Source organism: Periplaneta americana, chromosome 2, assembly GCF_040183065.1.
Source record: "Periplaneta americana isolate PAMFEO1 chromosome 2, P.americana_PAMFEO1_priV1, whole genome shotgun sequence".
Lineage (NCBI taxonomy): Eukaryota > Metazoa > Arthropoda > Insecta > Blattodea > Blattidae > Periplaneta > Periplaneta americana.
The window spans coordinates 5,713,711-5,737,232 of record NC_091118.1 but is presented as its reverse complement, the minus strand read 5'-3'; the positions used below and the strand labels follow the sequence as shown (position 1 = coordinate 5,737,232).

At 36.1% G+C, this 23,522-nt stretch overlaps 1 protein-coding gene across 1 annotated transcript in view; it reads left to right on the top strand.

The window, feature by feature from the left end:
- LOC138712125 (uncharacterized) overlaps window positions 1-16,472 on the top strand; it is a 28,369-nt gene extending 11,897 nt beyond the window's left edge. The window contains exon 3 of the mRNA XM_069843555.1: window positions 7,718-16,472. Coding sequence (XP_069699656.1) covers window positions 7,718-12,772 — 5,055 coding nt within the window. The 3' untranslated portion in view covers window positions 12,773-16,472. The remainder of the gene's footprint in view (window positions 1-7,717) is intronic.
- The last annotated feature ends 7,050 nt before the right edge of the window (window positions 16,473-23,522 follow it).

The window sequence follows — 23,522 nt, the reverse complement described above, 5'->3', positions numbered from 1 at the left end:
TTTTTCAGCCTCTTGTTCCCTGTTCCGAGAAAAGTAGGCTCGGGACGCCAAATGTCCCGTTTTTTTTTAATGGCGTCCCGTTTCCTTAAATTATTGTTGAAATATTTATTTTTATTTTATTTTATTTAATAATCACGTAAAATATTGATTAATTTTACATTGTTTCCAACAGATGTCACCGTAATGAATTCAATAAATGATGTTAATCACAAAATGTCATTTCAAAAATGTGTCTTGCATGAACTTCTATAGTTTCCTGAAAGAAAGGCCAACACTTCTAGAGCAAATTCACTCATCAGAGAAATATGATGCAGATTTATGTACAGTTCATCTTTATGGGGAATCTTAAAATAGTTCAAAAGGTAATATGAGGCAAAAAAATTTGTTATGAAACAAGTTCAGAATACAGTGACATGGGTATAATGTAAGATTCAATTAACATGAAGTATTTTTAAACATATAAGTTAATCTAATTAATCCAGACTAGTTGCAATATAAAAATGGTTAACAATGACTTTAGCAAAGTAGTCCTCCTACTCTATTATGTATAATTATTTATTAGGCCGTGTATAGCATAGTTATTGCAAACAGTGTAGTATTTATTACTTTAAAATAAATAAAACTGGACCTGAGGATTTGGAGAAAATGTGTACCTTGGCTACGTACAGAAATGAATGTGGACAGGCTAGGAATAACTTACTACCTCACAGTCACAGAATTATGTTATATCCCCGCGTTAGAAGATTCAGATGGGCTGCTAATTTGAGTGAGTGATTGTTAAATTATAATATGCTTCTTATCAATACTAATTGCATGAGTATAAAATTGAATGTCTTACATTCATTGACGAAAACTTCATTGACCAACTTCTGCTAAAGTTAAACTTGTGCGCTATACTACATTATTACTATTATTATTATTATTATTATTATTATTATTATTATTATTATTATTATTATTATTAAATTGAATAATAATGAATACGCATTAAAATCTACAGATTTTTGTTAGAAAATCGCGGGTTCTCTAAAGCCTTCTAGCGGGATTATATGAACAACTGTTGGCAACACTGTTCATGTGTGTTAACACACTCAGCTCGTGAACTACGAAGAAGTTCAGAGCCTCTTCAATTTGTTTGCGTATTGTTGTATGATCGGTTTGTATTATTGTTTTACCCTCCCGCTAATCACGAGATCCGGCTAATGAGAGGCGTAAATTTATGTATGTACTAGCAGTACCCGCACGCTCCGCTGCACGTGTTATAAATAAATAACATTGACTTAAATCTGTTATAAGTCCAAATACAGCTTTGTTATGGTTAGTCAATAATTAATTTATTATCAGTTATAAATCGTTTTCTCCTGAATTACTTTCAAAGTTGTATTTAGAACTACATGTAACTGTTATTATCATGCAATAGGTTATGGAGTTGTTCGATTAATTCTACTTTTAAGCTTGGTATTATGTTAGACCTAACAGCGTCTGAAATAGATTATATTTGTAAGAACTGAAGGTTGTTACTCTGAGCTGGAAGAAGGCTTTGTCACCAAACGATACCATTTGAAATAAGGTGTTGCACTGCCCTATACTATTTAAAACGTGTGTTGATAACGGATGTACTGCTATAAGTGCCTACTTAAGTTTTTAATTGGTTGTGGAGGCTCTTGAATCTCAGGAAGAAAAACTTTTCCAGCAGCGCAACGTATTCAAGACTAATTTACAAACATGTTAAACGAGGTGTACTGTATTTTTCATGGGGAAACAACTTTATCACTAAATGTTATAATGCATTTACGGTATTTCAAGTATAAAATAGTATGTAGGTCTATATTTATCAAATAGATAATGTAACAAATCTTTTGGGTAAGATGGGCTGAAGGCATAGTGACCTAGGCCGTTCTTTACGTCGCTAAAAGGTAAAGGAAACGCGAAAACGCTCCTGTTTTTAATTAACTAAATTCTAAATTGATCTTGTACTTTCTTCGAAAATGTTTGGGAAAGCTCAGTTTATCCTGCCTACCCTGAAGCTTCGTACCTTTTAATTCTCTTCGTCAAACACAGAAATAAATCCCCAGACCTAACTTCCTATGAAGAGTCACTTGGAACTACTTCTAGATAGCCTATAATGTCTCCTCATGCAACGAACTGTCCTCTGTACCATCCAGTGTATTACCAATGGCACACTTCTAAAAATGATTTAACCACTGTTTCAGTTTTCACGGCATCCCATGAAGTTATGACTAATCACAAACTCTGTATCAGATCTATTTCAAAGAAAAAGATGTGCCTTGTATGTCAGTAAATATGGCACCTCTTCTCAAACTATAGGCCTACCATTAATGTACCTTCTAAAATTTATTCATGCATAACATAAACTAATGCTTAGTAATAAAGTGTCTTCCAATAAGAGTGTCCTAATTTTAACATTATAACAACTGTTGCAGTGTTTTTGAAGCTATAGCAATCATATTTTTCCCATGGTTACAGTTGTTACAAAATAATCATGGAACATTAACACCATTCCACAACGCTTAGAAATCGTTAAAATTTACTACAAATTGGGTCATCTGTTAGCCAAGCATTCCGTACATTACCTGAAGTCTACAGTGTCTGTAAGATACCGGCTGTGATAAGGGATTATTTTTGGACTCAATAGTAAGGCATGGATCTCAGAAAGTTCTGGTATAAGAACGATGGCGCCATGTGCCATACTGCTCACGAATTAGTCGACCTTTCGAGGGAGAAGTTCACAAGCTCCATCGTCTCGCGTGGTGGTGATGTCAACTGGCACCTGAGATCGTCTAATTTAACGCCGCTGAATTACTTCTTTTGGGGTTATGTCAAAAAACGTTTTTATGCCAACAAGCCAGAAACAGTTAATGACCTAAGGAACAATATCTCGGTCGTTATAAGTGAAATTGAGCCTGGTTTATGTTTGTCTGACTTTGAAAATTGGAAGACACGTAGGGCCTATACACCCAAACCAACGAAGACACGGCAGCCGTTTAACTGACGTTCTCTTCCATACGTAATGACATTAAGGGTACTGGGACGTGACGAGTGCCTATTTTAGCTCTTGAACTAGCAAATAACATATAGGCTCTACTGAAGCATTCCTATGTCACAGGTTTATGAAATTTATACCATGCATTAAACAATGTTTATATTATCTTTTCATGAAAAATTAAATCACTTATCTCCAATAGAATATTTATAGGATGTCCCCAAATAAGGTAATTAGAAAATATATTCTTATGCATGGTTCATCAGTTAGGTACACATATCTCATAGAATTTTAGTCAGACCTCTCTATTTTTTTGTGGTACAATAAGAAAATGTCAAATGACAAAATGAATAGACTACTTTCTTGACTAAACATCACATGTGTAAAAAATTTAAAAAAAATTATTAACATAATTTTTTTCCAAAATTTTCCTTCTATTTGAATTTTTAAAAATTCAATGATGAAGTTTAAAAGAAAACCACTCCATTCATTTTAAAGAGTTAATTAATATGCACCTGCCACAAAAATGTCATGACTCTATCTTCATTAGTTTATGAGATAAGTGTACCTAAGTTTTGAAAAATCAAGGTTACGGGAAAATGCAAAAAACTGAAAACGTGTATTTTGTACTTCACTCACCAATCTAGAACATTCCAGCCCCATACTCATCCTGCTCCTGTGTTTCTTGGTCCTCTCTCCTCCTTTTGGCATTCCTCTTTCTTGTTCTGGCCTCTTTAGTCATTTGCAAAGCAAACTTTTCACCGTCTTCGAAGCGCTTCTTGTCAATGGTGTAAAGTGCAGGTTTTGTATTTGAGCCCACTTCAATGCCCAAACTCTCCAACACATTTAGTCTACTTACACAACCATCATTAAAACAGATGACTGCATCTAATACACCCAGTTTTAAGGTTTTTAAACCCACAAAAACTGTTTTTGGGATGCGCTCCCATATACAATGATTAAAGCTTTCATTAGGGTTTTGTGTATTCCCATGTAAGCATTTTTTCAATAGCTCCTGGTTGCTGAGGTCCCTAAAGATGGGTTTTATTTCATCCATCACAGCTGGAGGCAGTGAATGCTGATGGGAATACTTATTTCCAGGGACTGAAGCTTTATTGTACCCACACCAGCAGTCTTCATCTGTACCTGGAGGACATAACGTGTGATATGGCTCCTCATCTGTACTATACTTGTGGAAATATATTGCCCATACTGCTCTTCTCATTTTTTCTACATCTTTTCCAGCATTCCTCCTTATGGCCAGTCCATAATAGGTTTGCAACTGATCTATTGCACTATCTGTTATCTGTCCTCTCCCTGTTAGCGGTTTACCATCAGAACATTTTTTACCTTTCATGTCTTTACATAATTTTCTTAGTCTTGTTCCCATTCTCTTTTGCACATGTCCACAGCACTCCAGCTTACTTACTTCCACATTCCCATAAACATTTAATTCTTCAACTTTCTTATATCCCTTTGAGTCCCCATCTCCTAAGTAATTCACATACGTGACCTGATATAAATTCTCAGACCTCTGAAAAATTTTTACTACTCCATCGCTCTCCATCCCACCACTGAAGCCATCATAATTTTTCATGCAAACATGTCCAGGCTGGTCTGATTTACAATTATGGCAGAATTTTGTCAAACATTCGACATCAATTACTTTCCCATTGTCTAGTGAAGTTGCAGTGATGACACCATTGAGGGAAGTGTGGCCTCGCTTCTGCCAGGACCCATCGAAAGCAGCAGTTATGTCCCTACTGTTTTCATTTAGAGCCACTGCTTCTTCTATAGCATTTGTCATAGATTGTTTTGCTACTTCTTCCAGACATTTCAACAGTTGGGAAGTGCAGAAATTAAATTTGGCAGTTGGTGGTGGGAGATCCATTATACCACACAGAGTTTGTGCTGGCTTCCTGCCTCTGCCAATACTTCTCATTCCATATACAAATCTTAAATTTACTTCATACCATTTTGTTTTCCCTACCTTATTGGATGTCATACTTGAAGCAGACTCTTTACACTTATTACAAACAACAGACAGTTTAGTTGCAAGCCCTCGCCTACTATTTTTATTTTCTGTAAGTTCAACATAGTCGACGCCACTACAATACTTACACTGTACAGTTTTCTTCACCAAATTAGATAATAATTGAATGTCCACAATGATAAAACCCTTTGAATATCCCTCATCACTAAAATAAAAGTCATCACACTCTGGTTTTATGTGAGACAATTTTCTTGCAGAAGCTAAATGCACTTCTCTACTGCAGCTAGGCTCTGACAGGTTATGTTCACTTATATTATGTTTGCTTTTACTTACATTACCATTAAACACTGGTTTTCTTTTGCCAAACTTCTTTAATCTGCCCATTTTTACTACACACACACACTAATAATGCTGAATAAAACTGATGCAAATAACACCACAAAGATTCTTTTTGCAACAAAATTTACACGAGGTTATTCAAAACAAAACAGGAGTGCTTTCCACTGGGCTGTGTTATGTTCTTTGCAGTTTCAGAGTATCCAGAAGCACCAACAACAGCAAAGAAATTTACCCGGTCAAAATATTCCAATAAATAGCCCAGAAATTATAACATATATAATAAGTTGAATTGGGCATTTAAAAAAGGGGCGTGCAAGTACGACGCCATTTTTAAATTCCCTATTTTAGGGCATTTAAACCCAGAAACCCCTACAATATATATATTTTTGGATAGAGAATTTATTCAAGAATTCGAAAACAATGAAAACAAAAAATGAAATTTTTGGCCGATTTTCACGTCCTAGTAGCCTTAAGTGAGCTTCAAAATAATAGTAATTAAACAAATAAACTTCCTTCGTTAATACAATAACATTTGTTTCATTTTGAAAGTATGACACTCTTATTGGAGGTCCTTTACATCAGTTTCAATGGTGTAAGACAAAGGTATTCTTTTCCTTAGACTGTGTTCTAATGTGCTATACTAGGGGCAGAAGAAACAGGCGGGTCTGGCGAACCCCTTACTTCTCTACTCCCACTCCTACACCCCTCAGAACCTGCTTGGTGTATGGTCCTGTCCCAAATAACTCCATTCATACTTTTTCACTGCAGGAAAACTTAGAAAATAAATAAAATAATAACGTGATTGGTAGTAATTACAAATAGGGCCTACGTTCTTTACTCAGTATTATCATTATAATATTTTGCAAGTTAAGTCATTTCACTAATGTAATAAAGTGTAATGTAAACCTAATATAAATCAAATATTTAGCATTACACAAATACTTTGTATTGTTGTGTTGAAATAGTAAATACTAAATATGCAGTTTACTTGCCAACTTTATAAATCACGATAAAATTAAACACTGAAGTACAAAATATTAATTATGTTTACTGATTGTGGAATATGTATATTATTATGACATGAACGAGTTTCGTAATGAAAGCACACTTACGAACGGCTTAGCTTAATAAAATAAATAACATAATAAGTATGACACAAAAAATCGTTTTATAAATTGCGGTGAGTTCCATTCAGTCTTGTTTATGTGTCTGTATTATTGAAGTCCATGAACAATTCAACACAAGAAGCGTTGAAATAGCATATATTCAATGAGAAAAGTCGATAAAATAGTCACCAGTCACAGTTAGGCCTATATCTACTCAAGTTAATGTATTATTGAAAAGTTATTAAATAATATTTCATTTTATGATCCTAATAATATTTTTTCCCAAACGTAATATACTTTACCTAATTATAACTAACATTGAAGCTCCTAAAAATTTAGCAGTCGAGAACATGTAGTAGACTACAATAAGTATAATACTCAATTGACAGAGATATAATTAGCATACCAATTAAGGAATTTACCTTTTCCGTGAAAAATTTCTAAAAAAATAAATTAACTTAATAATGGTCTTCAACAATCTAAATAATGAAACAATTTTCCATTGTTAATGTCTTAAATAAACAACTTAATATAGAATAAAATAAAAAGTTACAATATCTAAAAAAATATTATTATTAATTTAAATGTAAAATTCCATATTATCTACATCTGTCCGAGTTTCTTTAAATAAATATATGTAAAATTAGGCTCCATTTTTACTGCTATTCTTCTCTATTTTGCATAAATTCTCTGGACCGATCGTAAAGAAGCGCCACTGGCTTTGACAGTGACTGTCTGCGTTGATGATAGGACATTTTTAATGTCCTCACAGCTCTGTCAAGAAACGGTGAAGTTGATAAACAACACCTTTAGTAAGGCTTCTGATATCAGCGCCCGACTGAGACATGATAGCGATCACAGTACTCGAATGATTAGTAGCTGTTTGAAATACTGTTTATTATGAGATATATTGTATTTACGAACAAACTGTAGCACTTGTCAATAACTTACATTCGAACGGAGCGACAGAAAGATTTCTTTGTTCAGGTCATAAACCGCTAGAGAAACTATGGAGTGAGTTGTTTCCGTACCAAAGCAAAAACCCGCCTATTGATTCTGCCTGTACCATAGTAATTAAAGTATATGCTATGAGATGGTGATCACAGATTTCTTTCTATCTTGCAAGTTCCTCGTATTTTCTTCCAGTTAAATGCTGCCAAGTGCCCCTTATTTACATTCTAGAAACTTGGCAACTTTAGACTAGTAGCCAGTCATTCCAAAATAAAATCACTACAAATAATTTTCAGGAAATAATATTTTTCTGATCCATTACAGGATTACAAGAAGACAGGGGGCGCCTGCGGTATGTCGGGGGCAATGTACGAAGTGAAGCTGTCTGGTCTTCTTTTTCTTAGAGCAGTCAATGAGGGACAGGACTTCCGTATTGCCTCCAACATGGAAGCAGGTGGGAAGTTTGACGATATTGTATTTAGCTTTGGAGGTAACACAACGTTCGTACAGTTGAAACACAAAACAGGAAAACGTCAGACAGTAACGGAGAGGAAACTGAAGGAAGAAGTGGGCGACTTCAGCATTCCGATGTACTACAAGTCCTACTGTGAGCTCAAGAACAAGTGGGGACAGCATCCAGATCTGCAGCACTGGGGTCCATTCCGTGATGTGCGGTTCGTTGTTTACACAAATGCTGCAATGACTAGAACTCTGGGTGAAAATGTTGATGACACTGCACTCCATGATGTGCTCATGACAGGAGAGGAATGCATACATTTCTCTGTCTACGACTTGTTGAAGGACAAACCTGAAGCGAACCAGTTCCTCCATCAGTTCAGATATTACACCGAGCAAGCCACTGAGAAACAACTTGATCAATTCATTAAGGCAGAACTTCAGACTGCATTGGGAACAGATTCTCATTTCGAAAAGTTTCTGTCCCATGTAAAGAACTGGTGGGAAGGCCCTGGTTCGTTCCTCACAAAAGATGTCGAGTTTTGGGAGCAGATGGTGGAATGCAGTATTGCTGACATCTGCAAAGCAAAAGCAGATCAGCTCTCATTACTTAATGTACGATTTGATGAAAGGTATTTGAAATCATTTAGAGAGCAGCTGCCAGCTGAAGGTGGTCTTCTGATTGTCAAGAACGTCAACGCTCTCACTTCTATGAAAATCCACCAAAGTGTTGAAAAGAAGATTATGATAGATGGCAGTCTATTGCAAGATCGAATGAGTGAAGTGTTAGCTCTGTGGGGTCGACGTTCAGGTTGGGATACACTTGTAGTGAATGGCTGGGCCGAGGAAATATCAGAGTTACGTAAACATTTAGGTTCAAGAAAGACGCTTATTGAAATTCATGACGGTGAAACGACAGAAAGAAAGACGCAAACTGGCAGTGAAAAGTTGATAGAAAGATACAAACTTAGTGATATTCATGACGGCGAAAAGTTGAAAGAAAGAAAATTAGATACTGAAATTCATGACATTGAACAGAAGGTAGGATACATTAAAAGTTATACAGATGCATTCCGTTTTGGTCAACTGGATAAGGAGACAAAAGAAAAAGTATTAGAATGCAAACTGAACTTCCAAGGTGAGTTCATCAAGCTAAAGTCGTTGGTTGACATCAGGGCACTTGATGAAGCAGTAAGTGCTGAAATTGTAATTCAAGTAGTTTTTGGAAAGGTCAAAAGAATTGGAAAGGAACTCTCTAAACAATACGAATACTACATCCCACGTACTTTCTTGCGTAGAGAACATGTGGATAGAGGAATATTTTTTGCTAAAAATGACTGTATGATTGTGAGTGGAGTAACACAAGAATATCTGCAGCAATTAGTTCCACCAGAAAAATCTGTAGAGATATTTGATGAAACGAAACACAATCAAACAAACAATTGTCGCCATTTTGTTGGCAGTAAAATGGAATTTGAAACTGCCACAAAAGTATATGAATGTGTTCACTGGCTTCACAAGGAGGACAATAGATTTGTTTGGAGGCAATCAAAAGGTGGCGTAATCAATATCACACGGAACTTAACAGATCAAACATCGAACAGGAGCTTAAGGGAAGCCATGCTGCTGTCCGATAAGGTAAAGTTGCTTGTGGCTCATCCTGGAATGGGAAAATCCACGGAAATTATTAATTTAGCTCACGAATTCAAGCGAAATGATCCTGCCTGTTGGGTGGTGACATTAATTTTGAATGACCATACTGATTATCTGAGTGGGCATCAGGTGTCTGCTATCGATCTCCTGATAAAGGCAGCAAAGTTCGACAGTGCCTTCCAGATATCACTTTTCGAATTTGAGTTGAACAATGGAGGCAATATTGTAATTCTGACAGATGGGTTTGATGAAATTAGCCCTAATTATTCAGACATGGTATTAAACACACTAAGACAACTTACTTCATATAAATTCAAACAATTATGGATCACTTCTCGTTCTGTGATGAGGAAAATGCTGGAAAAGGAATTCTCCTGTCTTGCATTCGAGCTTCAACCTTTCACAAAAGAAAATCAACACGATTTTCTCGCCAAACTGTGGAAAAATATAACTGATGGTAATTATGACATCAACATATTTATTACCAAGCTGCTGGAAGTAATAGGCAAGTCACTAAATGACAAACTTGGACAATTCACAGAAATTCCACTACAGATCCTTATGTTGGCTGAAGTGTTTCAAAGCAAAGCCTCTGACTACTGTCAAACCGGGAACATAGAAATTCCTGACAAACTGGATTTATTGGATCTCTACTGCAGATTCGTGGATAAGAAATGGGATATATATATCAATGAAAAGGGCGACGGCAACACAACAAAGCTAGTTCTGCAAGAGCTTTACCAGTCGCAGAGGAAAGTGCTTGAGGAGAACCACATGGCATGTGCCTTGCATTCCCTGCTAGAACGTGAAGACCTTAAGAAGCTCAGCTGTTTCCATGACATTATGAGCCAAGTCGAAGCTTTTCAGACCCGATTTTACCACGGTCTTGAGAAAATCGGAATTATTGTTGAAATTGTTAATTTCAGATCAGTGTTTATTCATAGAACCTTCTCAGAATATTTTGCTGCAAAGTGGTTTGCAAAAAATATCAAGAAAGAGAAGAAGTATTTAGAAAAGCTATTGTTTGATCAGAAGTTCAAAGTAATAAGGACATTTTTTCACCGCATTCTGACCCAAGGGTTTCAATTGCATGTGGCTGCCCTAAATGAAGATAAAGTTTGTGTCCTCAAATTGCTCGATTCCCAACAGTGTGATGTGAATGAGAAGGATGAAGGTGGGAGGACGCCTTTGCACTTGGCTGTGATGAATCACATTGAATGTCACCATGAATATCATGGAAACTACGAAGCCATTCGTAATACAACTACACATAAAGTCCTGGAGATACTACTTGATCACGGTGCTGATTGTAGCATTGAAGACGAAGTCTTGTGCTGTCAACCCCTCACACTGGCCGACAGATTTGGAGCATGGTCAGTTGTAGAGAAGCTACTGGAAAGACACGCACAAAACAGTGACATTAGCTTCAGCTTGGAGCATATTAAGAGTAAGGAGCTCCTAGAGAGAAACTTGACAATGGTAGCAGAAGGTGGGTACATTAATATTGCCAAGTTCCTCTTCAACTCTGGTGTAAGTGTTCAGCATCCAGTGCGAGTAACAAGTAATAACTGGAGATGGGAAGCAGTTACTGGCACAATGTTACACGTTGCTGCAGTTGCGGGAAAGGTAGAAATGGTGGAATTTTTACTAAATGCTGCAAAGAAAGAATTAAAAGACTCTAACATGACATATTTGGAGAAGGCTGATGACAATTCTCGTAGATATAATGTAAATATGTTATCTCACATGGATGAATATATTAACATGCAGGACGATATGGATAATACAGCTTTGTCATATGCAATCCAGCATGGTCATGTGCAAATTGTGACACTGTTAATAGATAGAGGAGCGGATTGTAATTTACGCAATAAGAATGATGACAGTCCACTAGTTCTTGCAACCAGATATAGGCATGTCGACATTGTCAAATTGTTGATACAGAAAGGAGCAGATGTTAATGCAAGAACCAAGTATGGTGTTAGTGTAATAATGGCTGCAGCCGAATGTGGTCTGGTGGAAGTTGTATGTTTATTAATAGACAAGGGTGCTAATATTAATGAACGCAATACGTATGGTGAGAGTGCAATATTGATAGCAGCTAAAGAAAGTGAAAAGGATATTATATTCTTGCTGGTTGAGAATGGTGCCGATGTTAATGTGTGTGATAAGGACGGCATTAATCCAATAATGGCTGCAGCCAAAAATGGTCTGGTGGAAGTAGTAAGTTTATTAATAGAAAAGGGTGCTAATATTAATGAACGCAATGAGTATGGTCAGAGTCCAATATTGATAGCAGCTCTACACAATCATAAACATATTATGTGGCTGTTGGCTGAGAATGGTGCCGATGTTAATTTGCGTGATAAGGACGGCATTAATCCAATAATGGCTGCAGCCGAAAGTGGTCTGGTGGATGTTGTAAGTTTATTAATAGACAAGGGTGCTAATATTAATGAACGCAATGAGCATGGTCAGAGTCCAATATTGATAGCAGCTCTATACAATAACGAGAATATTATGTGTCTGTTGGTTGAGAATGGTGCCGATGTAAATTTGTGTGATAAGGACGGCTTTACTCCAATAATGGCTGCAGCCGTATGTAATATGACTAAAGTAGTAAGTCTATTAATAGACAAGGGTGCTAATATTAATGAACGCAATGGGCATGGTCAGAGTCCAATATTCATAGCAGCTCTACACAATAAGGAGAATATTATTTGTCTGTTGGCTGAGAATGGTGCCGATGTTAATGTGTGTGATAAGGAGGGCATTACTCCAATAATGGCTGCAGCCGAAAATGGTCTGGTGGAAGTTGTAAGTTTATTAATAGACAAGGGTGCTAATATTAATAAACGCAATAAGCATGGTCAGAGTCCAATATTGATAGCAGCTCTACACAATCATGAACATATTATGTGGCTGTTGGCTGAGAATGGTGCCGATGTTAATGTGTGTGATAAGAACGGCATTACTGCAATAATGGTGGCAGTCAAATACTGTGACGTGAAGACTGTGAGAATGTTAATAGAAAAAAATGCTGATGTTAACGCACGTAGCAAGCAAGGTGAATGTGCAATTCTGAATGCGACTGAAAGAATGCGTGTGGATGTTGTGAGGCTGTTAGTAAAGCATGGCGCTGCAGTCAATGTATGTGATGAGGATGGAGAGAGCCCAATGTCTATCGCAGTTGAACATCGACATGACGCAATGGTGAGGTTGTTAACAGAAGCAGTTAACAGAAGAAGGTGCAGTAGAAACATTTTATGACAGGTTTATAAAATATTGTTTCTGTTGTCACAACAATCATAGGCGTTATTCTTTTTCTTCTTCTTCTTCTTCTTCTTCTTCTTCTTCTTCTTATTATTATTATTATTATTATTATTATTATTATTATTATTATTCGTCTTCGTCTTCGTTTTCTCCTTTCATTTGCAATTCTTATTGACCAATTCCGGTTCTACGACTACGCAGTGTTACTAATATGAATAATATAACTATAGGAACTCTAATACAGTAAAACATGTAAGGTTGACAGCCTGTGTAACATGACTATCTCTTTTAATTGACCGCATTTTTATGCAACCACCAATTTTCATTTTCTCTTTCTGGTTCTATACACACTTTTAACATGTAGATAATCACTGAATAACTTGCATCTTCTTTACTGTGTTAACTTTTTAGACAATTACCTGCCTGACTAGTTTCGAAGTGTTATCCTTCATTGTCCAAAGCCTAGTGAAGATCCAGCACTATCTTCTGCTTTCCTGTTATGGTGGGGATGTTCATGATTGTGTCGGAAAGGGTGTGTGTTTTGAAATTGAGTTGAGTGCTGAGGATGAACTGGAGATGTTTCATATTGTTTTATGGTGAACCACACGTATTAGTTCATGTGATATTACATTCATTTCAACATAATTCATATCCTGAAGACATACAGACATACATAACCTTAGTAAGATGTAAATATTGAGAAGCAGTTGATAATATTTATTGTGAGAAAAGTAACATTTGAAATTACTTCATTTATATTTTTCTTTAAGCAGTGCATAATTTGTATCCACACTTCGTGTTACAGTTGAACTGTCCATCAATCTAAGTGATAGTCATGTTTCCTTTGTAGTTCTGTGGGTGTCTCTCCTACTCTATCCATGATTCCTCATTTTCCAAGCCATACATATTGCTATGATTTATATGCAGATATTACTTACTTACTTACTTACTTACTTACTTACTTACTTACTGGCCTTTAAGGAACCCGGAGGTTCATTACCGCCCTCACATAAGCCCGCCATTGGTCACTATCCTGAGCAAGATTAATCCATTCTCTATCATCATATCTCACCTCCCTCAAATCCATTTCAATATTATTTTCCCATCTACGTCTCGGCCTCCCTAAAGGTCTTTTTCCCTCCGGCCTCCCAACTAACACTCTACATGCATTTCTGGTTTCGCCCATACGTGCTACATGCCCTGCCCATCTCAAACGTCTGGATTTAATGTTCCTAATTATGTCAGGTAAAGAATACAATGCGTGCAGTTCTGCGGTGTGTAACTTTCTCCATTCTCCCGTATTACTTAGGCTATATGCAGATATTAAAAGTTAATAATTTTACTCACCTTGTCAGTATAGTTACAGACATAGAAACCATGCTCCTCATTAGTTTCAGATGTAATTCAGTATTCCTCTTTGGTACTGTTAATGACCTTTAATCCTCCTAAACTCCACTTACAAATCAGTGCGCGGTTTACAAAATATCAGTTCTCTATTTTTGCATTTCGCAGTCTTGTGAACTAGGCTTAACATTCTCCTTATACATTCGGCTATACTAGGTGTCATTGTTAACTTTTAGTACATGCAAATCGCAGCTCTAGTCATGAGTAAGCTAGTTTTCCTTCTTGCTACTGTTTCCATTTCTCACAGTCTGTTACTTTCACTGCAGACCTCACAGCTCTACCTTTCCTCACTGATAAGCAGGACACATCAGAGTGTGATCTGCCTCAGTTTACACTAACAACTGATTCCTCCCTGCTTCGCATGAGTTGTTTTTCTTCATTCAGAATTGCTATTTTATTTTATTCAATCATTTAGCATGTATTATATTATGTTTAGTCTTCATATCTGGACTGTAAATCTATAAGTATGTAGAAAAAATATTGTGCCATTGTCTAACCAAATGCACTATTATGTAAGAGTTTTTGTAATTCAATTATTGTAATTTTCTCATGTGAAAGAGATTGTCTTTTTTATTTATTTATTTATTCTAGGCTAAGCTATTTTTTATTAAACTCTTATTTAAAGTTGAGAATAGTTAGGCTATTTATTTACAAGTTGTGGAGTTACCTAATTCCTTACGCCTTCTATTCTGTAGGTGAATTCATGACATTCAACAACGCTTCATGAATATTTCTATGTCGTTTTAAGTATTGATACTAAAACTTTGTGTTGTACTAGTAGACTCTATTTTAAAACACTTCTGTATATATTTCAACTAGACTATGACTACAATTAAGACTTTGCAGTAACTTACTATTAAGATCTTTTTTTTTTTTTTTTCGTTTGACAAGTTGGATATTCTTGCTATGAAGCAGTGTATAAATACCATGGAATATAAATACAATACAATACCATACAATACAATACAAGCTCAGCGACTGCTTAATTCTTTTGACTATAGAGTTCTCCAAATTAATCAGAAGAAAAGAAAACAAAAAATATCGATAGGCTCCTAACTTTTATTTGAAAGATAATAATAGTAGGCCTATACTTTTGGTTGGGACTCGCGATAAAGCCAAAACTTGTGCTCGGGAGTGATGTTTGCGTTTCATAATTTAGAAGTAATATTACACGCTTAAGTCTACACTAAAATAATTATTTAATTGTTCAATTTCATTATTCAAATATAAGTAGGCCTACGCGAGAGAAATATCAAAATAATAGTACAAGAAATACAATGAAATTATATCAGATAATATACAGAAGAGTTGGTTACCTAGAAAGTACAAGGGGCCATGGTTCCTTAAAACAATAATAAGGTAAAATGAGAAAGTATTAAATAATAAAATTGTAAAATAAATACTAAATATATTGCAATAATCCTGTATATTTAAGTAATATAGCCTATTAGATACATTAATTATAGTTTAGTTCTATTTCATTTATTGAATTTTGAAAGATTCATAACATTACATATATATATATATTTTTTTTTTTTTCAAAATTTAATGTAAGAGAGAAATATCAAAAAATGACAAATATAAAGAAATGAAAATATATTGAAAAAAAATATTAGCATACTAATCAGTATTTAAAATCAGTTGAAGCGCTTGCTTTTTAATTAATTCATTATTGGAAGATGCTGATTTTGAATGTTTTAATGAAGTTATTATACAATCTCGGGCCGAAATTTGAGGCATGCCTTAGTCCTGCTTCAGAATTGCATTTGGGTTCAAACAAAGGACATGATATGATGTGTCTTCTTGTACTGTAACCATGGCCATGATAATTATTTTATGGTAGTATTTTAATAGGGTGTATATGTATATATAAATTCCTAGTAGCCTGTATGAAGAGTATATAATATGCCATTTTTTTCTTAATCCTGTACATATTTTTATTATTCCCCTCTGTAATAGGCTAATATTAGTGAAGACTTCATTGCCCTACCCCATCCTTATTGTAGGATGGAATGAACTAAACCCAAATATATTTCTCTTAATGTTATTTTTGGAATACAACGCCTTAGTGAAAGAGATTTATAAATTGTTTTACGTAGGTTAAGACACAGATAGTTTACATGATAATCCCATCGTAAATGTTGATCTATAATAATAAGTTGCCTAGGAATTTTACTTGGTTTGATTTCTTTGTTTTTGAGCATCTACAAATTGCTAACTGAGAGCAATTTCTGTCATGGATAACTAAACTGTATGTGCAATTATCTTTTGAAATAAAGCTGAATGATCTGAATATTGCTGTTACAATGTATTCACTATTATTAATTTACTTACTTATGGCATTTAAGGAACCAGGAGGTTCATTGCCGCCCTCACATAAGCCCGCCATCGGTCCCTATCCTGAGCAAGATTAATCCAGTCCCTACCATCATATCCCACCTTCCTCAAATACATTTTAATATTATCCTCCCATCTACGTCTCGGCCTCCCCAAAGGTCTTATTCCCACCGGCCTCCCAACTAACACTCTATATTCTTATGCATTTCTGGATTCGCCCATACGTGCTACATGCCCTGCCCATCACTAATGTTAATTATCAGTTTCAAATTTATATTGTTGGATGCATTTATTTTATCTTCAAATAAATGAGCTTGTATTAGATTATTTTATGCTCGACCATGCCGAAATGTAGTAATTATACACCTGGTAGTAGCCCTTTAATGCACCTCATTAAAGTACACCTATTCATTATAATTCAGTTGTTCAGCCAATGACAAATCACCATTGTACCATTATAAAACCGCAAGTATCGATTATTCTCGGATATGCAATCGAAAGACAATTACCGAAAAGTCACGGAGGCTGGAAATCCAATACTGTCGCAGAAGGTTATGTTCTGTTACTATAATAATTAGCGTTAATTGTAAGTAATATTCAAATAAATTCAATTTATCATCTCGTTTTTCAATTCTAAATCAATTTCCAGGTTATATCAATCCTAATGTCCATGTTATTCTCTAGATTATATCAAGGTCAATGACATTCGTGTTTCGGACAAAAATCAATACTTTCGCGTCTGCGCACATCTCACAAATCAGGTCAGTTCCGCTCCTCACATAACCATAACATGAATACTAATGAATAATTTCAAGTTATAAATATGGTCGAGCATAAAAAGTCGTGTGAAACTTGCCTATAATGGTAATTAAGACGCTCGTATGAAAATTATGAAACTAGCTTGCGCTCGTTTCATAAACAAACATACTCGCGTCTTAATTACTACCAGGTTAAATAAATCATTATTATTATTATTATTATTATTATTATTATTATTATTATTATTATTATTATTATAATTATAAGCTCGTTGCATAATGTACTATAGTGTAGGCCTACATATGGGCCTACTAATATCCCATCAGAGGTATTGTATGCTTCTTGTTTATATTTGCAAACTATTTTGCCTATATCCTGCAATATCATAACCTGTATCGTGTTCGAGCCATGCTTCTGTCAGTATAATTACATCGAAATTAATATTAAATAGGCCTATTTGTAGCATGATAGAAAACGCCGAGAAATGTTTATTTACACTAGGAATATTTATTACTACATTTTTGTTTTAGATTTGGCGTGTTTCCTCTTTAAATGGTATTCTGCAGGTTGTTACGTGAACATATGTTTCTATTCGAGAGACACGGGATTATTTCTCGCCAGCAAGGCCTTGCAGTGCGGGCAATCTTCGAACACACGGAGCGTTGATCGCACAAGTAAAATATTTGAAGAGACTCCAACTGTTCAAGTGACGAAGTGGTCGTCCAAGGGTTGAACTTCGCTGTCTATTGATGATGGCTCGTAGGAACCCCAGGAAGAACGCTGCGGAACTGTACCCACAGCGCTGAAAGCCAGTGGAAGGCGTGAAATTGCCTCCAAGATTGTAGGATTCCTTTGCAGAACGAAAAGTTGCATTTGTTCGGATCAAATGTCTGCATATTTAAATTCCTTTCAATATTTCATGGCAACAGGGCTACATTGCTCCCTCAAACTGACCCAACATGTTGGGAATTAATGCAGTGGCTTTCCCAAAACACGCTATGAAATGTTCAGTATAAAACAATTTTTTTTTCTCGAAAAGAAGTAAAAGTAACCAAAATTACTTTACAAGTTTCTGTTCGAAATAGGCATATCTCAAAGAATAGGCATAACCCCTAAAATTGACATTAGTTACGGTTCACTCTGTAGCCTATACAGATTAGGATAGATTAGAAAATGTCGAATTCTGATGAACAGGAAGTAGGGCGTAAAGAGTCTGCTATGTATTCCTATATGTTTGCCGTTATATTCAATCTAAATTTTTCTTTTCAAGAAATGCGTAATATTGGAAATAATGTCAGATCTCTTTTACCAAATCGCTTTATATTGACTATTGCACTCTTACTACGTCATACTACTTTTGACCAATAAAACGGTACGAAAAGACGTCTTTTGAACCAATCATGGCTGCTTATCGCACAATTTTATCGCGTCCCTAGCATTTGTTTAATTTTACCGCTTCCCTAGCATTTGTTTATTTTTATCACTACCCTAGCATTTGTTTCTTTGTTTGCCAACATTTCAAACTGCACTGGTCTGGACGTCAAAAAACAGAAAATTACAAACCACTCCAGTCGATGCACAGCACTCTCAAATATGACTCGCATTGGCATTCAAGAACAAGAATTAATGTTAAATGTTATGTTTTATTTAACGACGCTCGCAACTGCAGAGGTTATATCAGCGTCGCCGGATGTGCCGGGATTTTGTCCCGCAGGAGTTCTTTTACATGCCAGTGAATCTACTGATATGAGCCTTTTTCTCATTGAAGCACACTTAAAATTCCATCGACCTGGCCCGTGATCGAACCCGTAACCTTGGGCATAGAAGGCCAGCGCTACAAGAATTAATATAGATCACTGGTCATAGCTATGCATCTTCCCTGAAACCCTATTTAAAAATAGGCTAAATGAAGAGCACCATTCGGAAATCCTGAATAAGTTCGAGTTCCAATTCTTTTACGCACACGTCTAATATAACATCAACTGAACCACCAACCACTAAAACATTCAAATTTGAAAATTGTATTTTCAATAATTGTTTCTTTTAAAATTATTCAGGTTTATTTTTTATTTCATCATCGTTAATTAAAACGTTTCTTGTTTATTTCATAATCCTTAATTAAAATTTTTCTAACACTTGTTTATATTATTTAGGTTATGTATGTTATAAAGAGTGCGTCAGAAAGAACGGATGGATTTCAAACTGTCGATACGCAACGAGGAGAGAGATATAGTGAGGGGGACCACGACTGTTGGGTCAGCCATAGAATGCAGTTTCAGTTGAGAATATGGTGTTGGTCTGGTGCACAACGTGCTTTCATCGTAGAGACATTTTTGAAAAATGAAGAGTCTGTGATCGCCACTCAGGACTCATTTCGACATCGGACGTCACGCTAGGATTCCAACTCGGAATACAATTTTGCGGTGGGTGGCTTCATTTCGTATCACAGGTTCAACATTAACGAAGAAATCACCTGGACGAAATTCTATTGCACTGAGATTGTCCGAAGCTACGGTAAGATCTCGCGCCCTGCGACTTCTTTCTTTGGGACCATTTGAAGGCGTAAGTTTGTAAACATTGATCACATACACTGGACGAACTGAAGACAGCGATTCGCGAAGAAATCGTGGCAATTGCACCAGCTATGACTGTGAAAGTGATGGCGAACATCAGAAAACGCCTCGATGCCTGTATTGAAAGCCAAAGACATCATATGGATAATGTTGTTTCCATAAATAAACTGCATGTATTGGTGAATATGTTGATAACAATAAATTTTTGATTTGATGAATCTTTACAATTTTCTTGCCATGTGAAATCCATCCGTTCTTTCTGACGCACCCTGTAGCTTCTGCTATATGATATTATGGATAGTCACGTATCAGAGATTGTTTAATACTAAGATTTATTGAAAATCACCTGTCAAGTGACGTTGATTACTGGGATCCGGATGATTGAAGTGGAATGTAAATGTTTTAATAAAAATGAAACTGAATCAACAAAGCCTTCTTGACTAGTAGCCTAACCGTCCACAGAGTTCAATGAAGATTCCACAGTTGGCACAACTGATAACAAGAAAACAGCTACTGTCATCTAGCGTAATGTTGAGATGGTACAATAATGAGTTACATTTGAAGACAGTTGTATTTTCGTAAGTCAATTAATATTTTATTGTACTGGAGTACTTCGTTACTTCTAATCTTTATAAATTATACTTTCTTCTAATCGTGTAATAGTCAATTAAATCCCACTCGAGTTTTGATTTTTTCTAGATAAATCAAAACCTCTAGTGAGATTACTGTTGATAATACTTCGATTGAAAAATAATAAACCAAAACCTTGTACCTACTATTGTAGGCTATAAATAATATTATTTATGCTGAAAAGTAAGTACAAAAGGTAAGTAGGATTTACCAGCCGAGGAGTCGTTTGCGCCAGAACGAAGCGAGGACTAGCAATATTGAGTCCGAGGGTGGTGAACTCTACTCACCTCCCGAATTGCATATAAGAGATTTTTTTCCACTCACTGATTCTAAATGTAGTTATTTATGCTACATTATTTTAATTTTACATTCATTTATTTCAGTTAATGAGAGGACTTGTTGATTGACAGTCTATTGTTTGTTACCATGGGACAATAGTTGTTTATTTATATGAAACAGGTATGCAGACATTTTGATTTATTTTAATGCAGGTAAGAAAGAGATGCATGACAGCACAGAAGAGGCTACGAGTGCAGCTTGTCAATTTCTACTTCCAGAAACGTCCAAGAAAAGATATGAGAATGCTTATAAGTGCTTCAAAGTGTGGTGTTCTAAAAAGGGTACCAACATTTGTGAAAATTCGTTGTTGGCATATTTCCTAGACAAGTCTGCAAGATTACACACTCCCGCAAGTTTATGGTGTAAGTTTTCGATGTTAAAAGCTATGTTTCTGATAGTGAATAGCCTATACAATTAAAATAATATACCATAGGAGGAGGGGAAAGTTCTAGTATAGGCCTACTAATGAGGCAGTAGTCGCTAAGATGATCGTAGTTGAAACTGTAGAAACCCTCGATATAAAGAAAGAAATACAATTAAATCCTGAATTGGATCGGAATATTGTAAATAACATGAATTCCTACAATAATTGCAATATCACTATCGATTTTAAGTGATCTGTATAAGATAAAATCTGAAGAAATATCAAATTTAATGGACATATTGTGTTTTCGTTAATGCTTTATTTCAATTTGTTATTTATACAATTCAGGAAAGAAGTTAAAACATCGGCTTATTTTTGTCCAACCTTCATTTGTTTTATTCCTTTCATATTTTGTTTTCATTATTGGATGAAAATACAATATTAATGCAGCAGACCTGTTGGTTAAATTATACAATTTAGATAATGCATTATGAATTATATTTCTTTGGATGGAATACTTCCTGAATTGCATCCAAATATTGTAAATGATTTCAGCTCTGCAATAACTTAAGTCCGCCATCGTAGGGAGGTAAGTTAATTCACTTCGCTTGGGAGGCAAGTTGTACTTACTCTTCAACATAGAACATACATAATAGCATATTTCCCATAGCATGAGTGGAAAAAATTAATTTAACACTAAACAAATACATTGTTGGACACATGAGCGCTGACTTGGACAATGTTGAGACTGATTCTGAATTCGCTGCTGTGATGTTTTGAACCAGACGAGAAGAGCATGCGTTTAGCGTGGTTGTCGCAGTGGTTCGAATTGCATTTTTGGTATTATACCGGTGGTAAAGGGATTTTGAACTTGCCCGTGACGTCACTCGGGAGAAGTTGAGCGTCTTCCCTTCCCTTCCCTTGGCCAAGCCAGCTGGCAGGCTATGTTCATAAATAGCGTTCCTCCCCGCTTTCGCGTCCTGAATGCTCATTGGTTCAGCGAGCTGTGACGTCTGTTGCGCAGAAGTCTTGTTTTGTGTTCGGAAGTCTGCAGATTCCTGTGAAGCTGTGTATTTACCCCTTTGATTTTCAAGGGGTTACTCCCCTTTGTTGTGTCTCAGCGCATTGCAACTCCGCCTACTTGTGAATGGTCTCTGTCTACCCCCACTCGTCTTTGTACTCTTTTCTGATTGGTTTTAGTCCAGCCTGCCCCGCTGTTGGGTAGGGGTGTCACAAACGTCGGTCACTGAGCAGGACCCAAGTGCAAATGATTGGAAGGTGAAGCAATAGTTTAGAATAGTAGACTAAAGTAAAAAACAGACACTGGCGGACCAACCGGAGCTGCACGAACTGTTTACATCCCAGCCCACTTAGAGGAGCGGGCGTAATGGAATTGGAGGAAACACCGAGTGTTCATTTTAAAACTTCCTGTGTGGACTGATTTCATATGTGCAGGGGGCAAGAGGAAAAGCACGCCGATGTAATTTTGAAAGGGGAGGTTCAAAACCACTGCTGATTGAACGTTCTATTCCATCCCTTCACCTCCAACCACCCCTACATTTCAGTTCCAAATTGCACCCCCATCTTCGGACATCATTTTAAGCTTTCTTCTCTAGAGTTCTACTAGGCTTGTGTCATCAGTTTAACTCGATAAAGTGGTTATTGGAGTTGTATGTGTTATTAACTCTTGTTGTACAGGGACATCAGTTTATTTTTACTTCAATTTTTATTGTACCGGAGTTTTTGAATGTACTTCACTCCCACTACCTCTACTAGTAAACTTCCAACCGTTCTCCACACAGAACCGAGGTCGCGTATGCAGTACTGAGTTAGTGAGTATAGTACGTTCCAGAAATATGTTCGTGCTTTCCAGTGACGAAAGAGCTTTCAATATTGAATCATATTTTCGCACAGGTACTGTCGTCCGTTTGCCTACGTCGCATCCCGGTTTCCCCCACCTGCTTCTGTTCGCCCCTCTGTAAAGTCTATAGTAGCTGGGCTGTCTTAGCTCTTTTCTGAAAACATTAATTTCTGTTAGGAATTGGACATCTACGTAATATTATACAACTGTTTAAAATAACTTAAATAAAAGGGCCTCGTTAAGTAATTAACTGTCACATGATTTCCCCCATTTCTACGACCCTGCGATAAAACCACTTGGACGGACAGTAGATAGCATGTCTGAGTAATTTTATCTTTTCGGATCGGGCAGAAGTGCAGATTGAATTTACAGTACGTAAGGTACTCTTTTATAGAGTAGGTACAGAATTATTTCAACATGAGTTACTCGTACGATGGACGAAACTGGTAATTGGAATTAGGTACAATAATCTATAGTGCG